The 24,276-nt window shown below is 40.0% G+C and overlaps 1 protein-coding gene across 6 annotated transcripts in view; it reads left to right on the top strand.

The window, feature by feature from the left end:
• Positions 1-24,276, top strand: part of PDE4D (phosphodiesterase 4D) — a 533,586-nt gene that overhangs the window by 481,789 nt on the left and 27,521 nt on the right. For all 6 annotated transcript variants that reach the window (XM_087759654.1, XM_087759655.1, XM_087759658.1 and 3 more), the window contains one exon: positions 95-207. In XM_087759654.1, the coding sequence (XP_087615780.1) occupies positions 95-207 (113 nt within the window). The remainder of the gene's footprint in view (positions 1-94; positions 208-24,276) is intronic.

Here is a 24,276-nt window from a genome sequence, read left to right as displayed (position 1 = left end):
GGCACCGGGCAGCGGAGGATGGACCCGCTGGAGCTGGCCGTTAGCCCTACGAAACGCTTGCGAACTGAGTACGCCTTTCCCTGTCTCTTCGCAGAGGAGGCCTACCAGAAGCTGGCCGGCGAGACCCTGGAGGAGCTGGACTGGTGCCTGGACCAGCTGGAGACCCTGCAGACCAGGCACTCCGTCAGCGAAATGGCCTCGAACAAGGTAGGAGCCGGGGGCGGCCGGGCCGCAGCTGCAGCCCGGGGGCGGCGGGGCGACCCCGGTGTCGGCAGCGGCCGGAGGGGCCCGCTGGGTGAAACAGCGCCGGGCGGCCGAGCTTGCCGCGGGAAGCGACAGGCTCCTCATGGGCCCTGGGGTGCGGGAAAGGGTTTTGTTCTGGTTTACACACGGTTCTCTTAAGTTTCAGGACGAGTTGTGGAAGTGATGCGGGTCTTGGAAAGCTCTGCTCTTTCCCTGTGCGTCTCAATTTAAAAACAAAAAGAGACTGGGTTTGGCTGTTAGCAATGATCCCTTCAGTTGCTCTTTCTTTTCACAGCATCCCATTCCGAACTAGGGACCTTTCCTAGAAAATGGTGTAGAAAGTAGCGTGAAAAGGTGGTAAAGGTAGCTCTGGATCCCAGGGGAGCAGGCTGAATTTTATTTGTACATAGTAATGCTGACAGCTCTCGTAACACGATTTGTTACCGAAGTTCTCTCTTAGAACCCAGGTGCCATCACAATAGTCACGATAGACACCTATATCCAGAGGCGTGTTTCTGAGGCAGAGCGCGCCCTTCCTTGCCTTGCTGGAAGCTGAGGATGCTGTTAGCCGGGCACTATGTGCTGGTGTCTGATCTGTTTGTGTGGGTTCTGCAGTTTCAATTGGAGTTTCCACATGCTCCATTCATAAGTACACTTTCTTCCGTGATTTTGGTTTGCAGATGCTATGTAGCTACATCTCTGGAGTTCATTTTTAATGCTGAATTAATAAGCCTGCTGTCTTGCTCCACAGTTTATATTTGTCGTCAACCGATATTCTGAGTATTTAGGGAGCCACATGTACAATGAGAGAGAAGAAGAAAGTTTTAATTAAATAAATAGGCTGGGTTTGCCTCTCTTAGGTCTGCAAAAGCAGCTGATGATCTGTATTTTAGCACCTTTTAACTGTTTTAGTTGCACTTAGTTTTTTTGTTTTTAAAGTCAGTAAATAATAAGTGGTTTTGACTCAGCTTATACCTTTTTAAAATTCTGCTGTCTTGTTTTGACTGCCCTTACCAAACACCTACTGTTTCTTACTGACTGTTTTTAAGTCCTTGTTCAACTCATCCTGCGTGTAAGATGTGAGGTGTTTGCACTCTTGTGCGGTTTAGTCCCATAATATAACATCCCTTGTGCTTTTCTTGTCTGTAGAGACTCTTAGCAGCAATTAAATCTCTGTTTTACAAGTTATCTGCCTGGCATTTCCCTCTTCTCAGAACTGTGTTTTCAGTTTTTATTGCCAGTTGAAAGATCTCATTATTCAGGGCATATTGCATATGTGCCGGCAAGTTACAAAGTCAAGAGTTTTGGAGTCTGTTTTAGCACTGTTTGAATCCAGTGACTTTGTTTTCAAATGGAGTAAGATCAGACCAACACATAGGGCTTGATCTTTCCTTGCGAACAAGTTTAAACACCTATCAGTTCCCTGATTTGTGATACCGTATAGCCACTGTTTCACAAGATTCTGGACATTCTTCAGGTGTTTATTTATTACCTCTCTAAAACAGGTAGGATATGCAGTGTATTTTATGAACAGTAAGGACAAGCCATTTTTAGAATAAGATAAAACTAATTGCGAATCAATGTGTCTTAAGTTTTGCCAAGTATATTCAGATTTTTACCTAAAGAGGATTTGTTTTTAAAATAAAACATGACAACTGCTTTGCATCTTTAAGTAAACGCAAACGTGCTGCATCTGATACCATGTTTTGTTTGTATTTGTTTGAACTAGTTAAAGAATTGTTTGCCGTAGATTACAGGATAAACATTCTTCGCACATTTATTCAAATGAAAAGGAAAATGTGATTCAAATAAAGTTTTTCATCTTGTTTCCAACATAAGATCATGCAGACAGGGGATCAATGTGGGGTACGCAGTAAGCTTTGTTGTCATACTTAATCTGAAGGTCAGTAAGAGTGATGCCAAGCTTTACATCAAAATTGGAATTTTTATATTGCAGTAATGTATTGCCTCAGTCTGCTTGGTCTATCAAATATGAATGTACATGTCTAAAGCACTTCATTGCTACTTACTGGTTCATATTGCAGTATTTAGGAAGAGCCTGGTATTATTATGTTGAGAAGTAATAGTTGCTGTTTGGCTTTGCAGGTCATACTCAATTCTTAAGGTAAACTTTTTTCCCCCTTTTTTGGGAAATCTGCCCCCCTTCTATAGAAATCTGTGACATCTTTCAGTGTTTGTTTTGTTTTTTTAAAGAAATTTAAAAAAAAAAAAAAGGTAAATCAGTGCCATTAACCATAATGTGAACAATCTTGAATATAAACCAGCAAGCCCATCTAATAATGTGAGAAAATTTAGTGCAGGAGGATTTTGATTTCAGGTGTGTAATGGATTGTTCTAAAGAATCATTTTATTCCTGATTATTAAAACGTATCTGGCATTTTTCCAACACCTCCTATTGTAATACAGCTGCAAAGTGCAGCATCTCTGTGAGGCATACAGGTAAATTATACTATTTTAGTTTACAGAGAAACTGAAATAGAGAAATGTTGCTCAAGGCTAAGGACATAGACTTCAGTACAGCAGTAAATATGCAAGAGTACCCAGTTCACTATTCCAAGAGTAGGTCCTGTAAAATCAGATGAGAAAATCAGGAAAAGGAATGTTGTTGGTACAGAACATGGTTCCTCACTGTGTTTCCCTCTTTCCCTTTCTCTGGGTTTCTTTAAGAACTAGCTCACGAGATTGATGGATTGGGTTTTTTTCCAGACGCTCATCTACTTCCCTTATTTCTGCCACCCCCTTTTTTTGTATGTAACAGCGTTTTCATCAGAGTTAGTTTTCCTTATTTTTGTGAGCATGTGCAAGACGTAAGGGGTGGCATAAGAGCTGAGCTCTGCACCAGGTAAGAGCTTTTGCCCATCGTGCAAAGGCTGCCATAGTAGAGGAAAAAAGTCCAGGGAGGAAACAGTATTGTGTGTCCTGAAGTAGGCCAGGGAGCGAGTCTTATCTCCAATTCCTCTCTGTGCGGTGAGTTGGCAGTCTGAACTGTCGATTGCGTCTGTGTGGAATCCCCTTACCGTCGGTAATGCCTGCACAGGACTTGCGTCAGCATATCCCAGTCCAAGGGTATTTGTTTTGTTTATATGCCCCTCGTGCTCAGTTAGCAGTAGTCTGTGACGTGCCAGCTCACAGCCGTGGATTACTGAAAGTGGGATGACGCAGACAGACGAAAAGATCCTTCTTCTCCCTGTGTAAAACTGCTTGAAGCAGTAGGCATGGGATGCTCTCCACAATCTCCAGATGGATCCTGGCATGTTGTGGCAGTAAGTGTAACCCCAAAAGTTTTGAAAATGTGCTCTAGGTCTGCTCTGTAGGAAGCCAGCCATAATGCTTGGCTGCCGAAGTTACACCAGGATGACTGTAATATCCAGATGACGTCCCATGTCCCAGCCATCCCTGTGATAAGCAGATTTCCAAGTGCCTGGAGGCATTGCACATGAAGTAACTGATGGATAAATCTGTGATACACCCATAGGTGTAGTTCGTAAATAAATCTGATTTCAAAAGGACGTAGTATTTAAAAGTATTGTCAGTTGTCATTATGTTGTTATGGTTCTTGCAGTACTTGGTGTCGTCTTAAATTACCAGCTTCTAGAATTGGGTACTACCAAGAGAATTCCAGCTTCTTTTTAAAAGCACAGGAAATTTCTCGTCCTCATATTCCTGTAGAAACCCTGTAAAGTCTTGAAAGGCTCCAAAACTAGAAAACAAATAAGCACCACCTTAAATTTGGAAAATCAGCTAAAATGTCTTAAATTTTTGGAGACCTATTTCTGATTTTCTGTTTTCTAACCATGTACTGTTAATACTTGCTGACGTCAGTGGACTGTGGCTCTATTGTTCTGTTTTTCTGCTTGATGCTTAGTTGAACAGAAATAAATTCATTTTAGGAAATATTTTACCAATTTGGGTCACTAAAGATAGGACCCCAAGGGATAATTAGATGCTTATATTTAACTGTTCTGATTTCCAGACATGATAACCCATATCAGTTTCTGCTAAACTGAATTATGAGTAATAATCTGTGTTGAAAAACTTAGTTTTTAGGTGGGTACTAGCTTGCTGATTGTGGTTTATAACTTCAGGCAGAGGTACACTTTGATACACTTGTACAAGCAAATAATATTTTTAAAACTTACAGGTTGCAGAGTGATAGGGTTTTTTATTTGTTTAATCATTTGCTCTTTTTTAATGAATAACCCCCTCTTCTTTTTCTGCCAAACAAGATTAAAGCAAAAATGAATAGATTTTAAATTCTCTGGGAGAAGAGCTATCTTCTTCCAGTATGCGGTACCTAGCTTACGTTCTGATTCTGGATCTGAGCATTGTTCTATGACAGACAATAAATAAATGAAGAATGTCAATAATAAAGATGTAGCAACCGCTTTCTGCTAGACAGCATTAATTGTAGATTAGTCAAATGTGGAGGAATACTTATAATGAAACTGATATGCAAAAGTGTATTTTCACTTCTGTAATCATGATTTTGCAAACATCTCTAGTGTGTTGCTTTTGTGTATTTGAGAATCTGAATTTAGACATGGAAAAAGTTTCAATTCATGTGCTTCTGTTTCAGTTTCAAGTTTACTGCAGATGGCAGCATTTTTGCAAGATTTGCTGATAACTGGTAATGAACAGGAGTGTGCAAAAGGTCATTCTCTGGGTATTTCTTTCCCACTATAAACTTCTATGAATGCCTTTTCTCCAGGAAGCTTTTTTAGGTATCAAAGTTAAGAAGATCTAGGTTTCACTTAGTTTGACTGTTAACTATGAAACCACTTTTTAAGTATAAACTATCTTATAGTTGTCCAGTTTGTATACCAGTATGTGCAAGTGCTCACAGATTAAAGTAGAAATCTACTTACAGACAGTTAATAGTGCTAGTTACTACTAAAAAAAACTTTCTGAAATTTTTGAGTGCTTTGAAGATGCCCAAAGCATCAGTGTTATCAACCAACTAACAAATATTAGTGGGATTTTGGTTTATGTTTATGGTCCTGTAGTTGTCACCCATTACGTATGCTTAAACAATAATCTTAAGGATACTTTATTTTAAAAAATTACCCACCTGTAAACATTGAATGTAAACTAAAATTACAGTTGAAGGAAACAAAGACACCTTGAAATCTGTTCAGTTACTTTTTTTTTCTTTTTTTACATTCCCTCCTGAAGTCCCCTGCCAATTTGAGCTGGTTTATAATCACATTTTCCTGCTCCTTAAAAGTATTTTTCCTTTCCTCCTTTACAGCACTAAAAGGCTCACACAGACAACGGGGAGCTGACTAACGTAATATCCGGGGAAAGAGTGAGGCTAAACTAATTACTTAGTTCAAATAATGGACCATGTATAAATTCCCTAACGTGCTTCGAACAAAAGTCCTGTTTTACCTCTGCTGGGTTTTCCCAGGGGCAGGGGAGAGCCCTGCTGTCCACATTCCTGCGTGACCCCCCTGGGGGTGAAAGGAGCAGAGCCAGAAAGAGTCTCCTGCCTCTTGGCAGCTCTTCACAGGCACCGGCCACTGGATGGAGAAGCAGCATCGTGTTCCCGCAGGCTGACAGCAGCTCTCTGGGTTTCCCTGTGCCCAGAATTTATGGAGCTGACGACAGGCTCTGACTCCTGATTTAGTCCATTCATCTGTTTTATCTTTGTCTTATTCTGTGGAAAAGCTGAAGTGCTGTGGTGGTCGTTAATTTTGTAGGAGCCTAGATGGGCTGAGTCTAGAACTAGTAAACAGAGCTTATGCCACTGGCTCAGTCTTTTATTAACACAGTAGTTTTTAGCATTGTCGTTTTTGAATTCTTGCTGCCAACTTTGGGGACAGGTTCATCGCACAGTTAGGAGCTTGTCTGCAGAAATTACATTCCGTATGTAGGAGCATAATTTTTTTGCAATACTTTTTCCAAACGTGGAAGCTCAGCCAGAGTAAAATTGTATCCTCTTCTGTCAGAGTCAACGATCAGCGTGACCTGTTTCCAATTAAGGGACAGGATAATGTTGTCATATCCATTTAAGAGGATTTAAACATCAGTCATTCTCTTGAGTTTCAGCTATTGCACATGAAAAATATGTGCTGGCAACGTAACAGTAGAAAAGAAATTTGTTATTGTCATGACTAAATTGTTGCAGAGCCGGCAGCATCTCTGTTTTACTTCTCAGATTTAAAGAGCTTGGATATCCAGATGAAAAATTTGATGGGGTTTGTTGTGTGACAGTCGTTTTATAAAATGTCTGGCAATGCCACTGCACTTGGCTGGCTGACATAGTTTAATTTGTTCTGATGTTGCCAGATCTTTCTAGGAAAATCGGAGGATTTGGTTAGCTCTTTAGAGTGCTGCTTCTGATGAAGATTACAATTAAGGGGCAGCTGTTAGCAAGAAAAAGCTTGTTGAGTGCAGCATCAGGAAATGTTTCATTCATTAAGGATTTCAGTTCGTACTGTGACAAGAGTAAAGGGATACTGATAAAGTGGTGAGCCTGAATTTGAATTAATGCATATTTATGCAGGTTCCCCAATTTTGTTGTACTTCATGACAAGAGAAAAGGAAGAGAGGACTGTGGAGATAAGGAAGGACTACCTTCACAGGCACGATCCTCCCTTTCCATGCACAGAAGTCATCCCAAAAGGATTTTAAAACCTCTGGGCTGGAGTGAAGTTCCCTGTGGACAACCTTACTAGCTCCCATGTAAGACTAGTCACACTTCTGGATAACAGCAGAGTTACCCTCGGGTAACCGCAGTGATGAGTGTGGGGGGTTTGTGTGTGTGTATATATATATATATTTATGACAAGGAAACAGCACTTTGCTGGCTGTATTGTGCATGGACGTGCTGCAGTGAGATAATGGGTGAAACTTGCTCTTGTGCAGATGGATTGCGCCAACCCCTCCTTATCATTTATGAACACTTCCATCTTCTCAGGAACAAGTGGATGGAGTAGTGGCGCCAGTTGAGCAGTGGCTGGATATCTTCTGTGCAAACACATGCTGCTTCCATAGGAGCTGTCGGGTTTGTGTCAAATGAGAAAAACCATGAAACGCCCCATTCTTCTGCAGAGATAGTGGGGGCTTTGGTGGTATGATAGAGCTGTAGGTCTCTTGCTGAGAAAGAAGCAAACATTGTGGGTGAGGCTCAAAGTGTCTTGAGTTGTGAGCAGCCCCTTCTCCTTGTCTGGGTACATGATGGCAAATGTTTGTCTCCCTGGGCCATGACAAGCAGGCATTTGTGATTTGGAAACATCTTAATTGGGTGGTGGGGTGAGTCCCTTCCGCTGTTTATTGGGGCTCTTCTCTAATAACAGAAGTACACCACACAGGCTATCCCATTCTGCACCAGCGCAAAGGAGCCTAGAGTTGACCCATAATGGCTGATAGAAAGAACACTGACGTTTCAAGACTCCAAAACAAGTTAGGACCCTTTAATCTCACAGATTCAGTCTGTACTTTCAATTTTAGAAAAAACTACTTGATTTCTGCATCTCTCATTCACTGCTTCTTAAAAAGTCCTGGATGTGAGAGCTACGTAAGAGGAGTGATACCTTTCTGAGGGTTGCTATGATTTAACACTTTTCAGCTTTTTAGCTGCTTCTAGGATTGCATAGCTTTCCAGTCACTAATAACTTGATAATTTTTCCATATATATAAGCAAATGGTCCATTCCAGCACACAAACAGCCCTTTTTGTAGCCTCTTTAATTATAGGAAATGCCATGGTATGAAAGATTCTTTCCTTTTAGCGTAATGGCATAGAATAACATAGACAAAATGTTATGGAGTAAATAACTAGGACCTGATGTGGGAAAATAACTTTACTTTCAACGACCATAATAGAAGATTTGAAAATTATGAAGTTTTTCCAGTAGTTGAAGTATTTAAAGTTTTATTTAAATTTATTTAAAAGAATTTCTTTAAAAACGCCAACATAGATATGCCTTTTAGTGCCATTCACAAAAAATACTGTTGGGTTTTTTTTAATTTCAAAGGTTTTACTTCAAAAAGGCTTCATGGACATGAGTACTTCATAACTTCTTGCTTAATAATAAAGGTGGAATTAATGGCTACTGAAAGGCATAAGTATCTAAATACTTGGGGCTCCTTGTGACAGTATTTAGAGCCAAGAACTCCTGCATTGCATTTGTGGTAGTGTGCTCTAGCCAAGGTTAGACTGTAAGATATGAAGCATTTCCAAGTGCAGTGGCCATTCTTTTTTTTCCCCTCTTTTTTCTCTTTTTAATAAATTTTGTGTTTCCAGTAAGAGGCAGCTTCTGCTATTATCTAAAGTTTTGGCACAGTGAACATGGTGTTTGCTGAAATGTCAGTTCAGCTTCTGCTGAAGAAGAAACTGCACTAAGAAACCAGTCTCCTGTCTCAGTTACATTAGTAGGGGTTTTGGTATCATCTGCCAAAACTTTCCATGTTTAGGAGACTTACCATAGAATTAAGTGTTTTATGGATGGGTATGTCCTGTTTTGACTTTTGTTTCTTTTAAATGGAGCGTATCTCAATGGAAATTGATCCCAGTTGTAGTTAACTTGTAGCCAGTCCCCTGTGTAGCTGCAACACTGGATGTAGGCAAGCATGGTGGAAAGTCATGCTACTCACCCTGCCTTGCAACCATGTGAGCAGGGTGATGGCCAGCCCCTGCCTGTTGAGCTGGGGTTCACCTCTGAGAAGTTCAGGTGCAGCTTCTGTGTGGCTGCCCTGTTACGTGTCAGGTGCTGGAGCCGTGCTGTGATGGGGACTGCTGCTTTATCTGAATCTCCAGCGGTGGGAGATGCTGCTGTGCTAGGGCAAGTTCTGCCTGTCGTTGGCTCTGCTTGCCTCCTCTGAGTGTGGAAATGGAGCTGCACTGGCAGTATCATCTGCTATAAGTCACAAGCAGTGGAGCAACACTCAGTCAAGCTGATGTGCAGGGCCTGTTTATGAGATTATCTACAAATAAAATTTAAACAGCTTGCTACTTCTATTAAGTTGTAACCCACTAATGTATGATCAGCTAATGAAATTGAGCTGACTGAATACTTCTATAAAATCCCTCAGCAAGACAATGTTTAACTAAACCCTCTGCTCATAATTGCTATGGGAAAGGCTGCCGATTTATGCATTTTTGCTATTTGGGGAGGAAAAAGCAAGAGGAAAAAGGGAAGTTAAACTGGAAGCAGACCTTCCAGTTAAATTTGATGGATTTTGATCTTTTATTATAGATAAGAAATATCAGAGTTGCAATTAATATACATATGTAGTTTTGCATAGTAATAGTTATCTTTCCTGGTCAAGGACAGTTTCTAATTTGTACAAGAAGTATGGAAGTAGCTTATGGATCTATTTAAAACAGCCCAGAATATAAACCACATAACATCAATATCTGAGTTAGCTTTTCACCTGTGAAACAACACAGATCTTTAAGGTCCTTTTTTCATCTCCTTGTACTGCAAATTATGTTTTAAAAAAATTGCCTGTGCTGTGCTACAGTGATATACCATGACATTCATGTCACTTGATTTACAGATCAGAAGTATTTCTGTTTCCCAGGTTGGGGAACTGAGGTGGTGCGGTTAAGATGTGTTTGTGGTGGTCCAAGCCTGGAAACATACATCAGAGCATCTTGCTGCCGCTTTCACGTGTTCAGCCACGCTGTCCAGTTGGTGCCTGCATGGCACAGCTCAGTGGCAGGACTCCCTGCACTCCCCACTGCATACATTCACGTGTAAGTTCAGCTTTCAGCTAGAAAGATCACTCATTAGCACGTTCCCTGAACATCAGAATGCAATCCCCTCTCATCAACACTAGACGTTGGCAAAATGTTAATGAGGCAGCAGTGACTTTAATGGGCACTGGTCCAGGCAGGTTTTTAAGCTCCTCCATCATTCTCCATCACTAATGTAATGTGTGTTAATCGTAGCTTTTGCTTGCCCGTGTTCATAAGCACCATACACTAAGCAGAGGCATTTTCTTTTTGCCTGAATTTTGTCTTTTTGAAGAAGTTTACAAGCAGGTTTTTCAAAGTCATATAAAGGAATCAAAACAAAGTCGGTATTCATTTTGTTCTGCAGTAAACAGCTGGATCTTGCAGGAAGTGTGTATGGTTAACTGCAACCTCCTAACCATTCTGCTACATCAGTCATATTCCCCAGATACATGAGGCCAGGAGTATTGTTTGATGGATATAATGATGTGTGGTTTTTAATTGAATTAGTTTACATGAATGAAAGGACCTGTTCAAGCAGGCGTTAACATATTTAAACCAGGCTATCTGATCTTGTGGCCAAGGTTGACTGCAATAATTTTACCCAGAATTACAGACAACCTCACACTGCCAGCTGAGATACCAACATTTTAATAAACTTGATTTTTACAATTCAGGATGAACAGTTGTAACAAAGTGTCATGGTTTAACCCCAGCCAGCAACTAAGCACCATACAGACACTCGCTCACTCCCCCCACTGGTGGGATGGGGGAGAGAATCGGAAGGGTAAAAGGGAGAAAACTCATAGGTCGAGATAAGAACAGTTTAATAATTGAAGTACAATAAAATAGAATAATAGTAATAGCAGTAATAATAATAAAATAATAATATACAAAGCAAGTGGTACACTGTACAACTTGCTCACTACCCGCTGACCAATACCCAGCCCATCCCTGAGTAGCGATCGCTGCCAAGTAGACCTTGTGGACTTGAGCATCTTTGAGCATGTTTTAAGACAAAATGGGCAAGATGGACTAGAAAATAGACTTTTTATGCACACAGTCTTTTGAGCAGTTAACGTATTTTCTGTGCTGGCGATTTGCCAGATTTTATTGGGACTGTGATAAGTAATGGCAAATGCAAGGAACATTTGAATTTTTATTTTTGTAAAGATTTGATAACTTTTTTTTTTTTTTTGGAGAAAAAATGTTTGCTTTGCTGTGTGCTTCTGCAAATGATTCTGAAGGATAATGACTGGGCTTTAAGCTTTGCTACTGCTGGGTTTGCAGGTGGTTGGAGTTCTTGAGTGTGTCAGCAGTATCGTGAATCTTTGGCTATTGTTGGTAAGCTTCGTTGCCACAAATGTGGTGTTGGTGACTTTGTTTCCTACTGTATGGTGGGTAAGCCCTGATACATTAGAAGTGATAAGTGGGTGGTGTGAAGAGTTATCAGACCTTTGGTTTTGGCCATGTTTTCCCCATGCACAAAGGGACCTCCCCTACAAGTACACATGAAGCAAACAAAATGTTTTCAGTTTAGTAGCTGAAATGAATGAAACAAGCTATAAAATTTTAGACTTATATTTGAAAGTTAATGATAAGCAGGTTTGTAAAGGTGTTTTTTATTGTGCTCTTGTTATGTCAATTAAAATGCTTGCCTCTTTGATGCTCAATAGCAGCATCTCAGAACCAGGGGGACAGACAAGTACTCCAGACCTTGCAAAATGCAGTATTTATTTTGCTTTCTAAACATGTGGTTCCCTGGGATTCTCCTTTCTTCGCCTTAGCTCACCTGTGTTCAGCTTCTTCTGCCACAGAAAACTAGAGTTAAAAGGACTTCTTCAGCAAAATCCAGATGCATTATTTGCAGGCCGTGTAGCATGTCTCGAAGCAGCCCTTGTGTGCGGCGTTGCAGGGAGCATGCTCGGATTCCACAGCATCTCTGTCCTCTACTGCATGCTGATCACCTCAGTGGCGGCTGCCAGCTCCCGCTGCTGCTGCTGTGAATGCACGCTGTGCTGATGCAGGCACCATAATAGGAAGCACCTAGGCCTGTCATAAACGAACAGGTCCAGAAAAAAAGTGCAAGCCTGACGTATGGTGTGGCCATAGCAACAAGCGGAGATGAGGGTGCCATTTTGGAGTAAATGCAGGCTAGTGTGGCTCAACAAGAAGCCAGAAAGTATCTTTGCTGGATTAACAAAGCTGTTCTGTATGTGCACGTCAGAGGTTTTCTGAAACACACTACTTGCAAGAAGACAGCTTACAAAAAAACAAAATCTGAAATTAAGCATGTAAGGGTGTCTTTAAATGAAATTATTTTTCACTTGCAGTGGAGACTTTAGCTGGAAAATTTATAAGCACGTTTACTCCTGAGAAATATTAATATGATGAATTATTTGACAAATGACAGACTATCTCTTTGGATGCATAAACTTTAAAGTCCAGAGCTCAGATTTCTCAGTAAAATGTCTGTGTTTTTCTTGTACTGTGAAGCATGGCCAAAGTTCTGTATGTCTGAATACTGGACCCAGGTAAGATTGCATTTCATAATTTGGTAATTAGTTGCTTTTTCCTCTTTTCTTAGTATCAGTAAAAACAAATATGTACGTTTTCTAGCTGGGAGGGATTTTCTACAGCTCTTTTTGCTTGTTGCTGACAAGGTTTCAGACGCTTTATTATAGGAGAGCTCTTAAAGCTCATCCCTGTGAAGATGATGCAGTTAGTTGATACGTAGTCAGAGCCTGGCATTTCCAGTATGTCCCTGCTTACAGAACTTGATTTTTATAATGGAGTGACTAAATTTTAAATACAAGAAGATAAAGTGCTCTGGAAAACTTCTGCAGAAACAAACCTTGGCATTCAGGGGCTAAAACTTAGGTAACGATTTTTCTTTGGTGGTCAGGAATATATACCTGTAATCTGATCTGTGTTTCACAGAGCTGTGAAAGATAGATTGGTTGTAGGAATGATACAACAATACAAAATAAAACTGTGCTGTTGGGATAAAGTAGAACTGCAGGAAGAAAAAGAATTTGATAAATATGTTGTGGTGAATTTTTTGTCTTTCCAGGTAGATACTATGCCTGTGCTCATGTGTCCTTTAGATTTTATAGATGTGATGTAAGTAAAAGCATGCTGATGTACATAGGGGTTTTAGGTTTGTTCTTGCAAGTATTATCAGACCTTGAAAAAACGTCCTGGTTGTAGAAAACTAAAGCTGCCTGACTGACCTAAGTGGAGGATGAGAGGACAGGTGTTGCTCTTACATCTTGTTACACCCCCTCATTCGAATAGCGTACCTAAGTGTGAAACCATCCCTTGATTGCCCTTGGGGAAGGAGTCATCTGGGGTTTGTCTTTGTTTTCTTTTTTTGGTTCCTTCTACAGTGTCTTGGCTGTTGTGAAATAGCACGCTCTACACCAATCTATCTGTTCCCCAATCTGCCTTTTCACCCCACATCCTGCCTGGTGGTGGTCTCTTGCCTTTGCTGATGCACGTAGCTTTGTTGAACGGTGAGAGTCACGCCGACCTGCGCTGCAGCTGCCGGGTGGCTTGCTCAGGGGCTCGTAGGTGGCAGCACTGGAAGTCGTAAGATCCATTTTGACTTGTACCTTTTGACTACCAGGGGACTTCAAGGAGTCTGTTTGCAGACTTGGATGAATAGCTCAGCTTTGCTTCATAGCCCTTTTGCTCTTGGAAAATTTTCTAATCAAGACCTGGGACTTCATGTATTTATACTGTTATTTTAATATGAGGTGATTAATACAGCAGTACACTGAACAACAGACAAGGCAAATGTTTGTTCTGTTCAGGAAAACTGTGTTGTGCTTACAGTGGACTGGCCAATATTGGGAATTCGTGTCACCTAATGCATGCTGAGAAAACAGTCTAAAAGCAGCATGTTTAGTTTTTTAAAAGCTAGGAATATGCTTTTTACACATGTAGCATTAAATTAAGCAGTAATAATAGAATAGGCATATCAATCTCATGAAGTGGGTATGAAAATTAACTTTAATATTCATTGAAGTTATCAAATGTTACATTCTAACTAATTTTTATTGAATTTGCCTTAGACAAGGCATAAACTCCCTAGTTAACTCTACAGTCCAATACAGATGAACTATGCTTGTTACACCCTTTCACTTCTGTTCTCTGGTTTGGAGATTGAGCAGAAGTATGGCATTGGGGTGCTGGAAGGTGGTACCAGAGCATTGCTCCCATGCCTGCTGCATTTGAACAGTTTGTTCGGATTCAACTAGAACTTGATCTAATGCCTGCTGGAGCTAGTGAGAGTCTAAATTTACCTCATGGGGCTGTGGAGGGAGCCCGTAGCCAGTTTTATGTAACATCATTATCTCTTTGATAAAGGGTTAGTAGAATTGGCTGTTAAGCAGGGGCTTTGGAGGACTGGAGGAAGTTTAATTTGTTGCAAACTGTGAGCTTTTTTAACTTTTCTGTCCGTCTCATGGCAAAAATGTGTGAGCCCCCACATAAATGGACAGACTGATGTCTTTCTGCATCCACCGAGGTCTCTCCAGTGTTTCATGCGCTGCTCAGGGCTTTTCCAGCTGCTCCAAATGTTGTATGTAAATATGTAAATGGGCAAAAAGCAGCCAAATTTTCCAAGCTTTTTTTTTTTAACTAATAAAAATGCAAGCCAAAGATGAAGATCATGCCATATCTATTTAGAGCATGTTGGTTTTGTTTGATTTTAAGATGTTGCTCAAACTAGGGATGATTTTTATAGAGACTATAGTATCTATTTAAGAGAACTGAAATATGAAAAATACCTTATTTCTTGATAAGATACCTAGTAATAATGAAAGGTTAATAGATAATCTTTTACTTGAATAATGTCTGTGTATTTTGTATCCATATTGCAAGTTCGTCAGAGAATATACCCCAATCTAATGATGTACTTTTGTTAGTGGAACCCAATCAGTTTTCAGTATGTGATGTTTTTTTCATTATTTTTAGTCTACCTTTGGTTTCTAATTTCACATGAATGGCACGATTCTTTACAGTTTAGTGTTCAGAAAAGAAAATAAGTGATCATGCATTATCATTGATTAAACAGAGATCTTACATTTCAAATGAAATTATCGTCAATGGTTTGCTGTGGTATAGAAGTTCATAAGTGAGCTAAATTATCAAAGCTAAAGCATATTAATTAATTCATTACTAATGTACATTTAGTCATTCTTAAATACAAAATATTCACTGGTAATAAACCATGAATTAAAGCAGTGTTTACAAAAGGTGATTACTGTACATTGTTACAGTACATACTGGAAATTGCTAAATACAAGCCGCATTTGATAATTTTCAAAGGAAATATTGATTTAGTAGTAAAATTGTTTCCTTGTAAATATGAATTTATTGGTGCTCTGTCAAAACAGGATTGCTCAGGAGCAGCCCACAGTAACATTACTGAGGGGTGAGTACATTGATGGGGCAAGTAAACCTTGATATCTATTTGTATGTTCCATACTATTTATTCTTCTAGAAAAGTTAGCATAAAAAGGTTTTCTACGTTTGAACAATCAGTTGTGGATAATTCAAAAATAGTGTAAAAAAAGGTGGAGGGTTACTGAAAGGGTGCTTCTCACCTGAAATCCAGTTCTACAAAGTTAATGAGAAATGCATACATTTATACTCCTATGTATTGTGTGACTTGAGATAATCTTGGTGCTTTGTTTGGTCTTAGTTCCATTTTGAAACAAGAAGTGAAGTTCACCCAGGTGAGAGGGCTCCTACAAAGTCCTTTCAGCTGTTGTGGTGAGACTCTATCAGAACCTAATAGGTGTAGGAGTTGTTGTACTTCAGCAGCTCCTTGTAGCTACCTTAAATAAAACCTAATGCAAAACCGGCTGTGTTTGGGAGGGCTCCTAGCTGTAGCCTGTGGGCTCTGAGCTGGCAAGAGGAGAACCACCTCCAGCCTGGAGGGTACATGAGCCACGTAGCAGGAGAGTGGTTCTGGCTTAATGCCCTTGTCTTGCAACAGTCCATGGTGTGGGGTGGGAAGGAACAAAATATTCAGAAGATAGTGACATTGTGGGACTACACTTGTGGAAGAACTAGGCATTCAGTTGCATCTCCTGGCCCTCAGTTGTTGTTCCTGATGCTTTCAGTGTCCAAGAGCGTGCTCTCCTGAGCAAGTCTGATCCTTTGTTCCTTCCTGTCTATATTACAAACAATAAGCTATGTGGAAACTTCCAGTAGCTAGAGAGGAAGGATACTGAAAGTCCATTTCTTCAGCTGCCTCTCAGCTGCTGGTTGCTGCCCAGCTGAGACTCGGCTGTGACAGTCTGGGCACTCACCCGCTCTGCTCCAATGCAAGGTTAAAACAGGGTTACCAAACCCAAAGGAACCCATCCGTGTTGGCATGGGACGGCGAGGAGTGTTCTCCGTCAGGCGTGGGTGTGTCGCTTGTCCTTACCAGCACTTGGCCAACGCCTCGGTTGGTGAACTGAGCACCAGCTGACGGACCGGAGCGATGGCTCTGCAGCACCCCACTGCATGCTGTCATCACGACACAAGAAGTCAGCTCCCAAAAAGACACTTAGATCCTGTGTGTAGGATAAGAGGCAAATTACTGGTATCAATAGACGTGGAGTATGGAAATATGAATATACCACGAGCTTCCTCATGCAAATACTGAGACTTCTTGTAAGAGGGGTTTAAATCATACGGTTAATAAGTATGCAATTCAGGAAACTACAGAGCTGCCTTTGGCCTGGTTTTGTTATCTTGTCTCCATCTCTCTCATGTACCGGTAAACCCAACCTCACAGTACACCTGACTATGGGACTGGAAACCACTTGGGTTTTGTGCTTGTTCGCTGAATTTGACCTAGAGGCATTTGGCTGAAGCGCTCACTTGGACAAAAGACGAAGCATTACATTTTTTTATGTTTCCCTGTATGCATGAGACAAGGGTCTAATGGATGACACTGGTTTTTTTCTCCTGTTGTGGATGGATGGATAGATCTTAATTTTTTGTGAATCTGCATAGATTTAGAGCATGTTTAGAGCATCTAAATAAATAATCAAATGAAAGGTGTGAAGGACACGTTGGAATGAGTATCAGTTGGAGAATAATGTTTGCTGAGTTTTTCCTTGAAAGAACAATGACACTATCATGTGCACTTCAGTTAGAAGTACAACAGACACGGTTTAATAAGAACTGGAGCCTGAACCAACAAAATTGCATGAAACAACTTGCAGTATAGTATGCTTTCAAAATGTTGGTGTCTACTGTGGATGGTTTATGGGCACTTGCTAAGGCGTGTTTATATCAGAACTGTACTGAGCTCATTGCAGTGTCAGTAGTTACTTTGCAGTCCACAATTCTCTGCTTTTGTTTGTACTATCATTGCTTGTTTCACAGGATGGCTTTTACCTTCTGTCTTTTTTTGTAAACTGAGCAATAGTATTTAGAAGGATAGGAAATAGTTTGGTTTATATTTGGTTTTCATATACATTAGAATTAGAAAAAAAAGTAATATTTAAATTTGGCTTTTTCACAATAACAGTATGTATGTTAAGCATGACTGTAGCTTTAAAAAAGATGATTAAAAGATTCATTTCTTTTAGTATGAAATGGCAACCATTCAACAAGATTTCTGATGAACTGTTAAAGCATGTTCTTGGCCAGGTCTACAGTAGGAACACCTCATTAAAATAAGAATGTGATGTTACAGGAGAAGTAAGATTAATCCAGCAATACCAGTGAAGCTGGTTTTTGTCCTTACATAGCAAGCCAATTTTCTGCATGAAATAGGCAATATCCATAAAGCTCAGTTTTTGCTGGTATAGCTGTATCAGTCTTCGGCTGAGTGTGCCATCACAGCTTACTGAGTGAAGTGTCGCTCCTCTTTGCACATTCGTAGACACAGCTGTCTGTACAGCCAAATCTTTTCCGTTCAGTAAGAAGGGAACTGTTAGAATTTCCTAAAAATATATTCTAGGAAAAAAATCCTGTTTCTCTTTTCATGATACTTAAATGACAAAGTACTTGTTTGCAGAGGAGCATTTTGGTATTAGAAGAAATCACCTTTATCGTTTCTCTAGTGTGAATATCTTTGTGGATTCAGCACAAGTTGTCCTGGGAAAGGCTTAAACTTTACTGTGGTTTTATCCCATAATACAAGTATCTTTATGAGGCGTTACACTGATGTAGCTTGTAAATCTTGCTTTTGCAGATAAGCTGTAGAAAAGGCATCTGCAGTTGCTGTAGCTGGGATAACACATACAAGCTGTAGGAATTCCTGTGCTGCGGGGCACGAGTGGTTAGCTGAAGTTAAAAGCATGTGTATCTCCATGGCACGGTATTTTTTCTTAACAGCGGCATTCCTTCAACATTGGTATTGCATAACTTCAGGTCATTATTGAAGTGTTATGTCTTTGCAGTACCTCTGACATGTTTATTCTTCTTAAATGCCTTTGGACTGAAAGTCTCTGCACAGCTGCACTGAAGTAGGCATAGCCATGTAAAGGAGATGCATGTACTAGATCATGCTTGTCTTTCGAGTCAGATTAATTTTTCTTCTTTGCTTTTTGTAAAGCATGTTGAAGTGTCTATAAAGTATAGGAGCTTACTGCTGAGGAGCGTAGGAGCAGCCCTGAGACTCCACTTACAGCAAAACTTGCCAGTTTTATGTATTAGTTGATCTGACAAAGCATCCTTGGCTGGGGCTGCACTTCGGGAATCGCGGAGTGGGTATCAATATGTTGTTTGGAAAATGTCCAAATTCAGAGCATGACAAAGAAGTGGCAGCTCAATGAAACACAAAATATGGTATAAGCTAAATTGTGTGGCTGTAGCTGAGGCTGAGATTTTCACCCGCCTTTCTCACTGGGCTTTGCCTGGAGGAGGTGGAGAGGCAGGATGTGTTTTTGTGTGCAGATAAGGGGAGGGAGTGAAGGTGATAGAAGTGCTCTGGCTGTTTGGTTGTCATTGCTTCCAAGACAGGAATGAATATATGTAATGGAAAGAATTGAGGAGAAAGACCAGAAATGGCAGTAGCAGATCCTCCCCAACAGCAGTCTCTAAGAAAAAATGGACAAAAAGTTCTGACTAAGAATGAGTTGCTGTGCCATCCATGGATGCACTTTTTGGGAAGAAGTCTTATTTTTTTTCTTTTGTCCCACATCTGATTTATTTTTCACTCGTTTGTTTTTTTTTTTTTTTTCTTATTTTATTTTCTTATTTTCTCACTGTCCTGTACAAGTCACTGTATACACACACACACACACACAAACAAGCATTAATGGAAGGGGAATAAATGTTTCTTTCCTTCCATATGTGACAGGTCTTGGTTCTGCTCTTCCAAGAGAGGACTCTTTGTAAAAGGAGATTGTAAGGCCAGCGAGTGGGTCTCCTGATGCACAGAGAACTATTTGATTCTGATATTTGGTCACTGTAAAGCCTGAGCGGCTCATGTATGAGGTGTGTTGGGGTGACTCCTAGAAGTGAAGTGATAATTAAATAATTTCTGTTTTATGTTCCATTTCTCCATCAAAATTATAGTTTCTATAAAATTCAAGAATTATTGTAAAGCAAACAAATTGTTGCCAGGGTATTGTAAGGGAACGAATCATTATTAAAGAGTCCAGGTTAGGGCCCTGTCATGGTAGTATTTTGTGGCTTCTACCAGAGCTGTTTTGAAAGATTTGTTTTAGATTGTTCCCTACAAAGTTGGTTGGAGGAATAATAGCAAGAGAAGTGCACCGTTAAAATGGCTTGCATAAATACAGTGGATTTTTATATATCAAGTAGCTACTACGACAAATATGAAATATGAAATCTCACAGTTTGCTCCAGGTTCCCTGACCTCATGTCCAGTGCAAGCTGAGCACCCATTTGGTTTGTGTGCCAGCATCTTTTATAGACTCAGAGAGAAATTTTGAGCAAAACAGTTTGGTGTCTGTTGAGAAATATGCTGATATGATGAATTAACTGAGTGGGATTTCCACTAACATTGCGATAATTTAAACATGATTTTAAAAGATATTACCTTAACCCAGGATATTTGTTTGAAGCATTTCCAGGCCAGAGGTATAAAGCACTCTGGTCTGTTGTTTCACAACTTCTCCCATTGTGATGCAGACGTATTGTGTGTTTGTATCAATATGCTATAGATAAATATTGACCCATGCATAAAAATATGATAAGTATTGTGTTTTTATGATGTGATATCCCCCCCTCCCCTCCGTAAAGGTGAAGTATTTTTTTTAACATTGATTTTGGGGTGAAACTTGAAAAGCCTACTGTTTCCATCAGGTACTGTTCACAATAGTAATTTCATGGATGAAACCACAGGATTGTGGTTACGCATTTGATTCTGTCACTTGCCGAGCCTGACAGAGAGATAACCACCTGAGTTATTCATCACTGCTTTCTGCTAGAGCGACCGCCTCCTCAAATCTGCTGTCATAACTGCAGCTGTCATCACACCCTGATCCACTTTTCTCCGATCTAAATTAGCTTTTAACAGTAGCTTTTTTGTAATTTACATCATTTTGACAGCATTGAATTGAGAGGAAAATAAATATATAGCAGAATATTGTAAACAGCAAAATATTTGTTGAAATTCAACTCCATTTACTGCAGGGTTTTTTTTTTTTTACAAACCATTATATGCATACTGTACTTCATCATTATGTAGAAGAATTTGTGCAAGAAAACTGCAGGTGAATATTGTGTCTTAAAGATTGCCAGTGGTCCCCAAAACACGGGTTGAAATATGGTGTAATTTTTGTTGCTTGTGCAATTGCTCAGGAGTGTCTACTGAAAATACTGCAGTTGTAGAGACTACCTGTAAAGACACTGCTGTGGTATGGTTGAAAATGAGTGGACTACATTGTGAGATTTCTGGTCTGAAAAAAGTTTAATGTATTCCTATATGTTCATAGCTAATGTTTATATTATCACTAGAGGGCAGTAAATACAAACACTGAATTATGTATTTTACCAGAAAGTTTTTTTTGTTTTTTTTTTAATTAATAAAAGAGCCTTACTCTTTATTAAACAATTCAGCTCCTGGATTCTACTACATATTTCCCCTAAAATAGTTCAGAAGAACGTTGTCATCTCAGTCTGTTCAGAACATATTTGATGCATGAGAATTATATATTCCCAAATAAAAAGATCTGTAAAATGATATAGCTTAGGCTATTCCATCGTGTTTAATGAATGTAATTCTGACAAGCAGGAAGCTGCCAAGAAAGCCTTTTTAAAGCAGCGTAATTATGCTACGGTTACGATCCTTAAAGCTGAGACTCCTTCAGAAGAGTTAGGGATTTGTTCCAATTACAGCACCAGTGGAATTCATCCCTTCTTGATATCGGTGTAAAACCCAATTTTGTCTCCACCCCTGCTGCTCACTTGGTATGTGGCAGCTGATTGCTGCAGCTGGAGCAACTCTTCATATTTGTGAAATTCCTCCTTTTTTTTTTTTTTTTTTTTTGTTGTTAAATTAAGTTCTACATTTTCTCTCCTTCCAGTCAGGGAGTCTTAGGTGGAACACAGAGAAGTTTGGTGAGGCTGGCTGATTCAGTGTAGTTTCCTTGTCCCCAGCTGTCCTGCTTCTTCCTCCAGACCAGTTCTAGTTTTCTAGTTTTTGGTTCAGTTGAGTCCATCCACATGCCCTTGCTTGCTGGATGAAACAACCATTCTTTGCTGCTGTGGTCTCCCAGCACTGAGCAGACTTTCCATTTTGTGGGGAGGCTTTCTGCTAGGGTGCATGCCAGCATAAATGCCAGCTGGATTTGGCTAATGCTGTGAAAACAATCTAGTGTTTGTGACCAGTAGGAGTTGGATTGGACATGGGTGATTATTGCTGTTCTCTGGTGTGTGAGGGTCAGCCTAAAAATGTTTTTTGGTATTTTCAGACAGGCTTCTCATTTGGCTCATGAGGTATGTTCGGGCTATCTGTTCCTGTTTGTAATGCATACAACCTTAAAAACTAAAATCTGTGATGTGTTTAGCTGTCTTTCTCTTTGTTTTACTTTTTGCCGCTTACTAGACAATATGCGCTAGATCCAACACACTTGCCTTCAGGACTGATGCTCGGGCATCTCTTTGAAGTTCCTAGTGCAGCTTCATAGTCAGTCTGGGGGTTGCAGTTGAGAGTTAAAAAGCACTGTTCTCCTGCCCTCAAAGCTAAGCACATTTCTGCTGGAGCTCCTGTATTACCCATTACTGACCTGTGGAAGGAAAGACCAAGATTGTAGGTCTCTTGTGGGACAGTTCAAAAGTACTGCAACTGAAACAACAAAGCGGCCCTTCTTCCTGTCCTTTTCCTCAAGCCTGAAACATTGCCATCTTACTTTCCTGTTGACTGAACCTTCAGGAATCTTTGCTTACTAACAAGAGCCAGAAATGAACACAGATACTTTATTTCAGAGGCTCAAGGTTTCTCCCAGGCTGCTGAGGATGTAATTCTCTTCCTTGTCCTTGTCAGTCTTGTGTTTCTGTATCAGAAGCCCTGTCCTGGATCTTGGGGGAAAACGAGCTTTCCTTGAATGTCTTGTATTGCATAGGTCTGATCTCTGTGCTCTACAGTGGTTTACAGGCTACAGGTCCTTCTGGCAAGTTGTGATTATCAATATGAGAAATAGATAAAAGGATGAAAACCTCACTAATACTGGTGAAATCTGCATGCCTTTGCATGTACTTGGAATGATTAAGAAAAAGAGCAACCTAATAATGAAATTCTTGACATTCCTGTGGAAGGACAATAAAATTTAGGTTAACAGTAATTTTTTTCTGACTGTCAATGGTACAGAGCTTTATAGAGACCAAAGAAATAGTTTGAGTGCTGGCAGCTCCCGACGTTTGCGCAGAGGCAGAGATTACTGCTTCAGTTTTAAGAAGAATATTTGAGGTAACTCACTGCAATCCTGATTTCATCACAAATGCGCAGCTTTTAAATTCTTAAAGTTGCTTTCAAGGAGAGCATGTTCGCAGAAGATGTATAAACAGCCTTAATGATACAAGCTGTTTAGAAGGTAGAATTTCTAGAATGAGCACCTGCAATAGAGAGGTTGAGTTGTCGTAGACTCCTGGGGCGAAATGGATTGCTGGATCTCCCGTGTCTCTCAGATGGCTACTTTGCACATAACTGTAGAAGTATTGAACTCACTGATTGTGCTTGGCTAATACATGACTTGCATTTGGTTAAAACATATCTTCCAAAAAGATGACTTTTCTTGATTTGAAGATACCAAGCAGCGGAGAATGTACCACTTCACTGTTGGTGTATGCTAATTTAATAATTCTCATTGTTCATCCACATGTCTTGTTCATAGTTTGAGTTGGTTTCAGCTCAGTCGGTTTGAGGCAGTTTCAGCTGCCTTCTATTGCTCCTTATTGCTTCCTTGGCGCTAATGAACTGGGTCTGGTACATGGTATTTCCTCTTTGTCATGGTTCTACACAGTAGCCATATTTTCTTTTTAAGTTAAACAGCCTGAGTTTTTTCTTTTGTTATAAAACATTTTCTCTATCCTCTGCATAAAATTTATAAATTTTTGCCTACACTGTACATGACAGCATTTAGGAAAACAGACACACTAGAGCTGTATGCACTATTCCATCACTAGAGTTGCCAGACAAGTCAGGCTGCTGTTGGTGACTTCCACATCCTCATAGTTTATCTTGGGTTTCTTCCCACCCCCCCAATTTTTCTGTTCTCTGGAAGTTTTCACGCTGTGGAAGTTTTCATAGTTGTGACTTAATTCCAGATCACCAGTGAAAAAATTGAATACCATAAAATAGTCTCAGATCTTGCAGAGCCTGACTGAAAACTGTCCCATTAGATGAAGACAGCCAGTTGATGGTTGTTAGAAACGGGTCAATCATCAGGTTCTTAACCCATTTAATGTGTCTCCTCTCAACATTGGGAGTGCTATTGCAGAATATTGTACAGTACTAAATCAAATGCCTTACAACAATCCAAGACTATTACATGTTCAGAGACATAAAATGGTATTGACTGGCATTAATTACATTCCTATGCCTTAGTTCTTCATCAAGTAAATGCCTAGAATATGTGTATTTCAGCTTTTCCAGTATTTTACCCAGGACTGATGTTTTGTGAAGTGGCCTGAAGTTACCCAGCCATCCTGCTTGCAAATTTTAATTGGCACAAAATTAACATTTTTGCAGTCTTTCAAAATTTACTACAGCTGAACATCACAGCTCCTGGGATGTCTGCCACCTCTTTTTATGACTCCTGTGGAGAAAGTTGTCCAGGCTTGTTGATTAAATAAATAATATAAATTTCTAAGGTCATACTTTTACATGTAGCTGAAGTCAGAGGGCAT

Source organism: Nipponia nippon, unplaced genomic scaffold (assembly GCF_047370975.1).
Source record: "Nipponia nippon isolate SJK-2023a ecotype South Korea unplaced genomic scaffold, ASM4737097v1 scaffold_20, whole genome shotgun sequence".
In the NCBI taxonomy this organism is placed as follows: domain Eukaryota; kingdom Metazoa; phylum Chordata; class Aves; order Pelecaniformes; family Threskiornithidae; genus Nipponia; species Nipponia nippon.
Note: the sequence above shows the minus strand (reverse complement) of the source record. Positions and strands in the feature narration are given on the sequence as shown.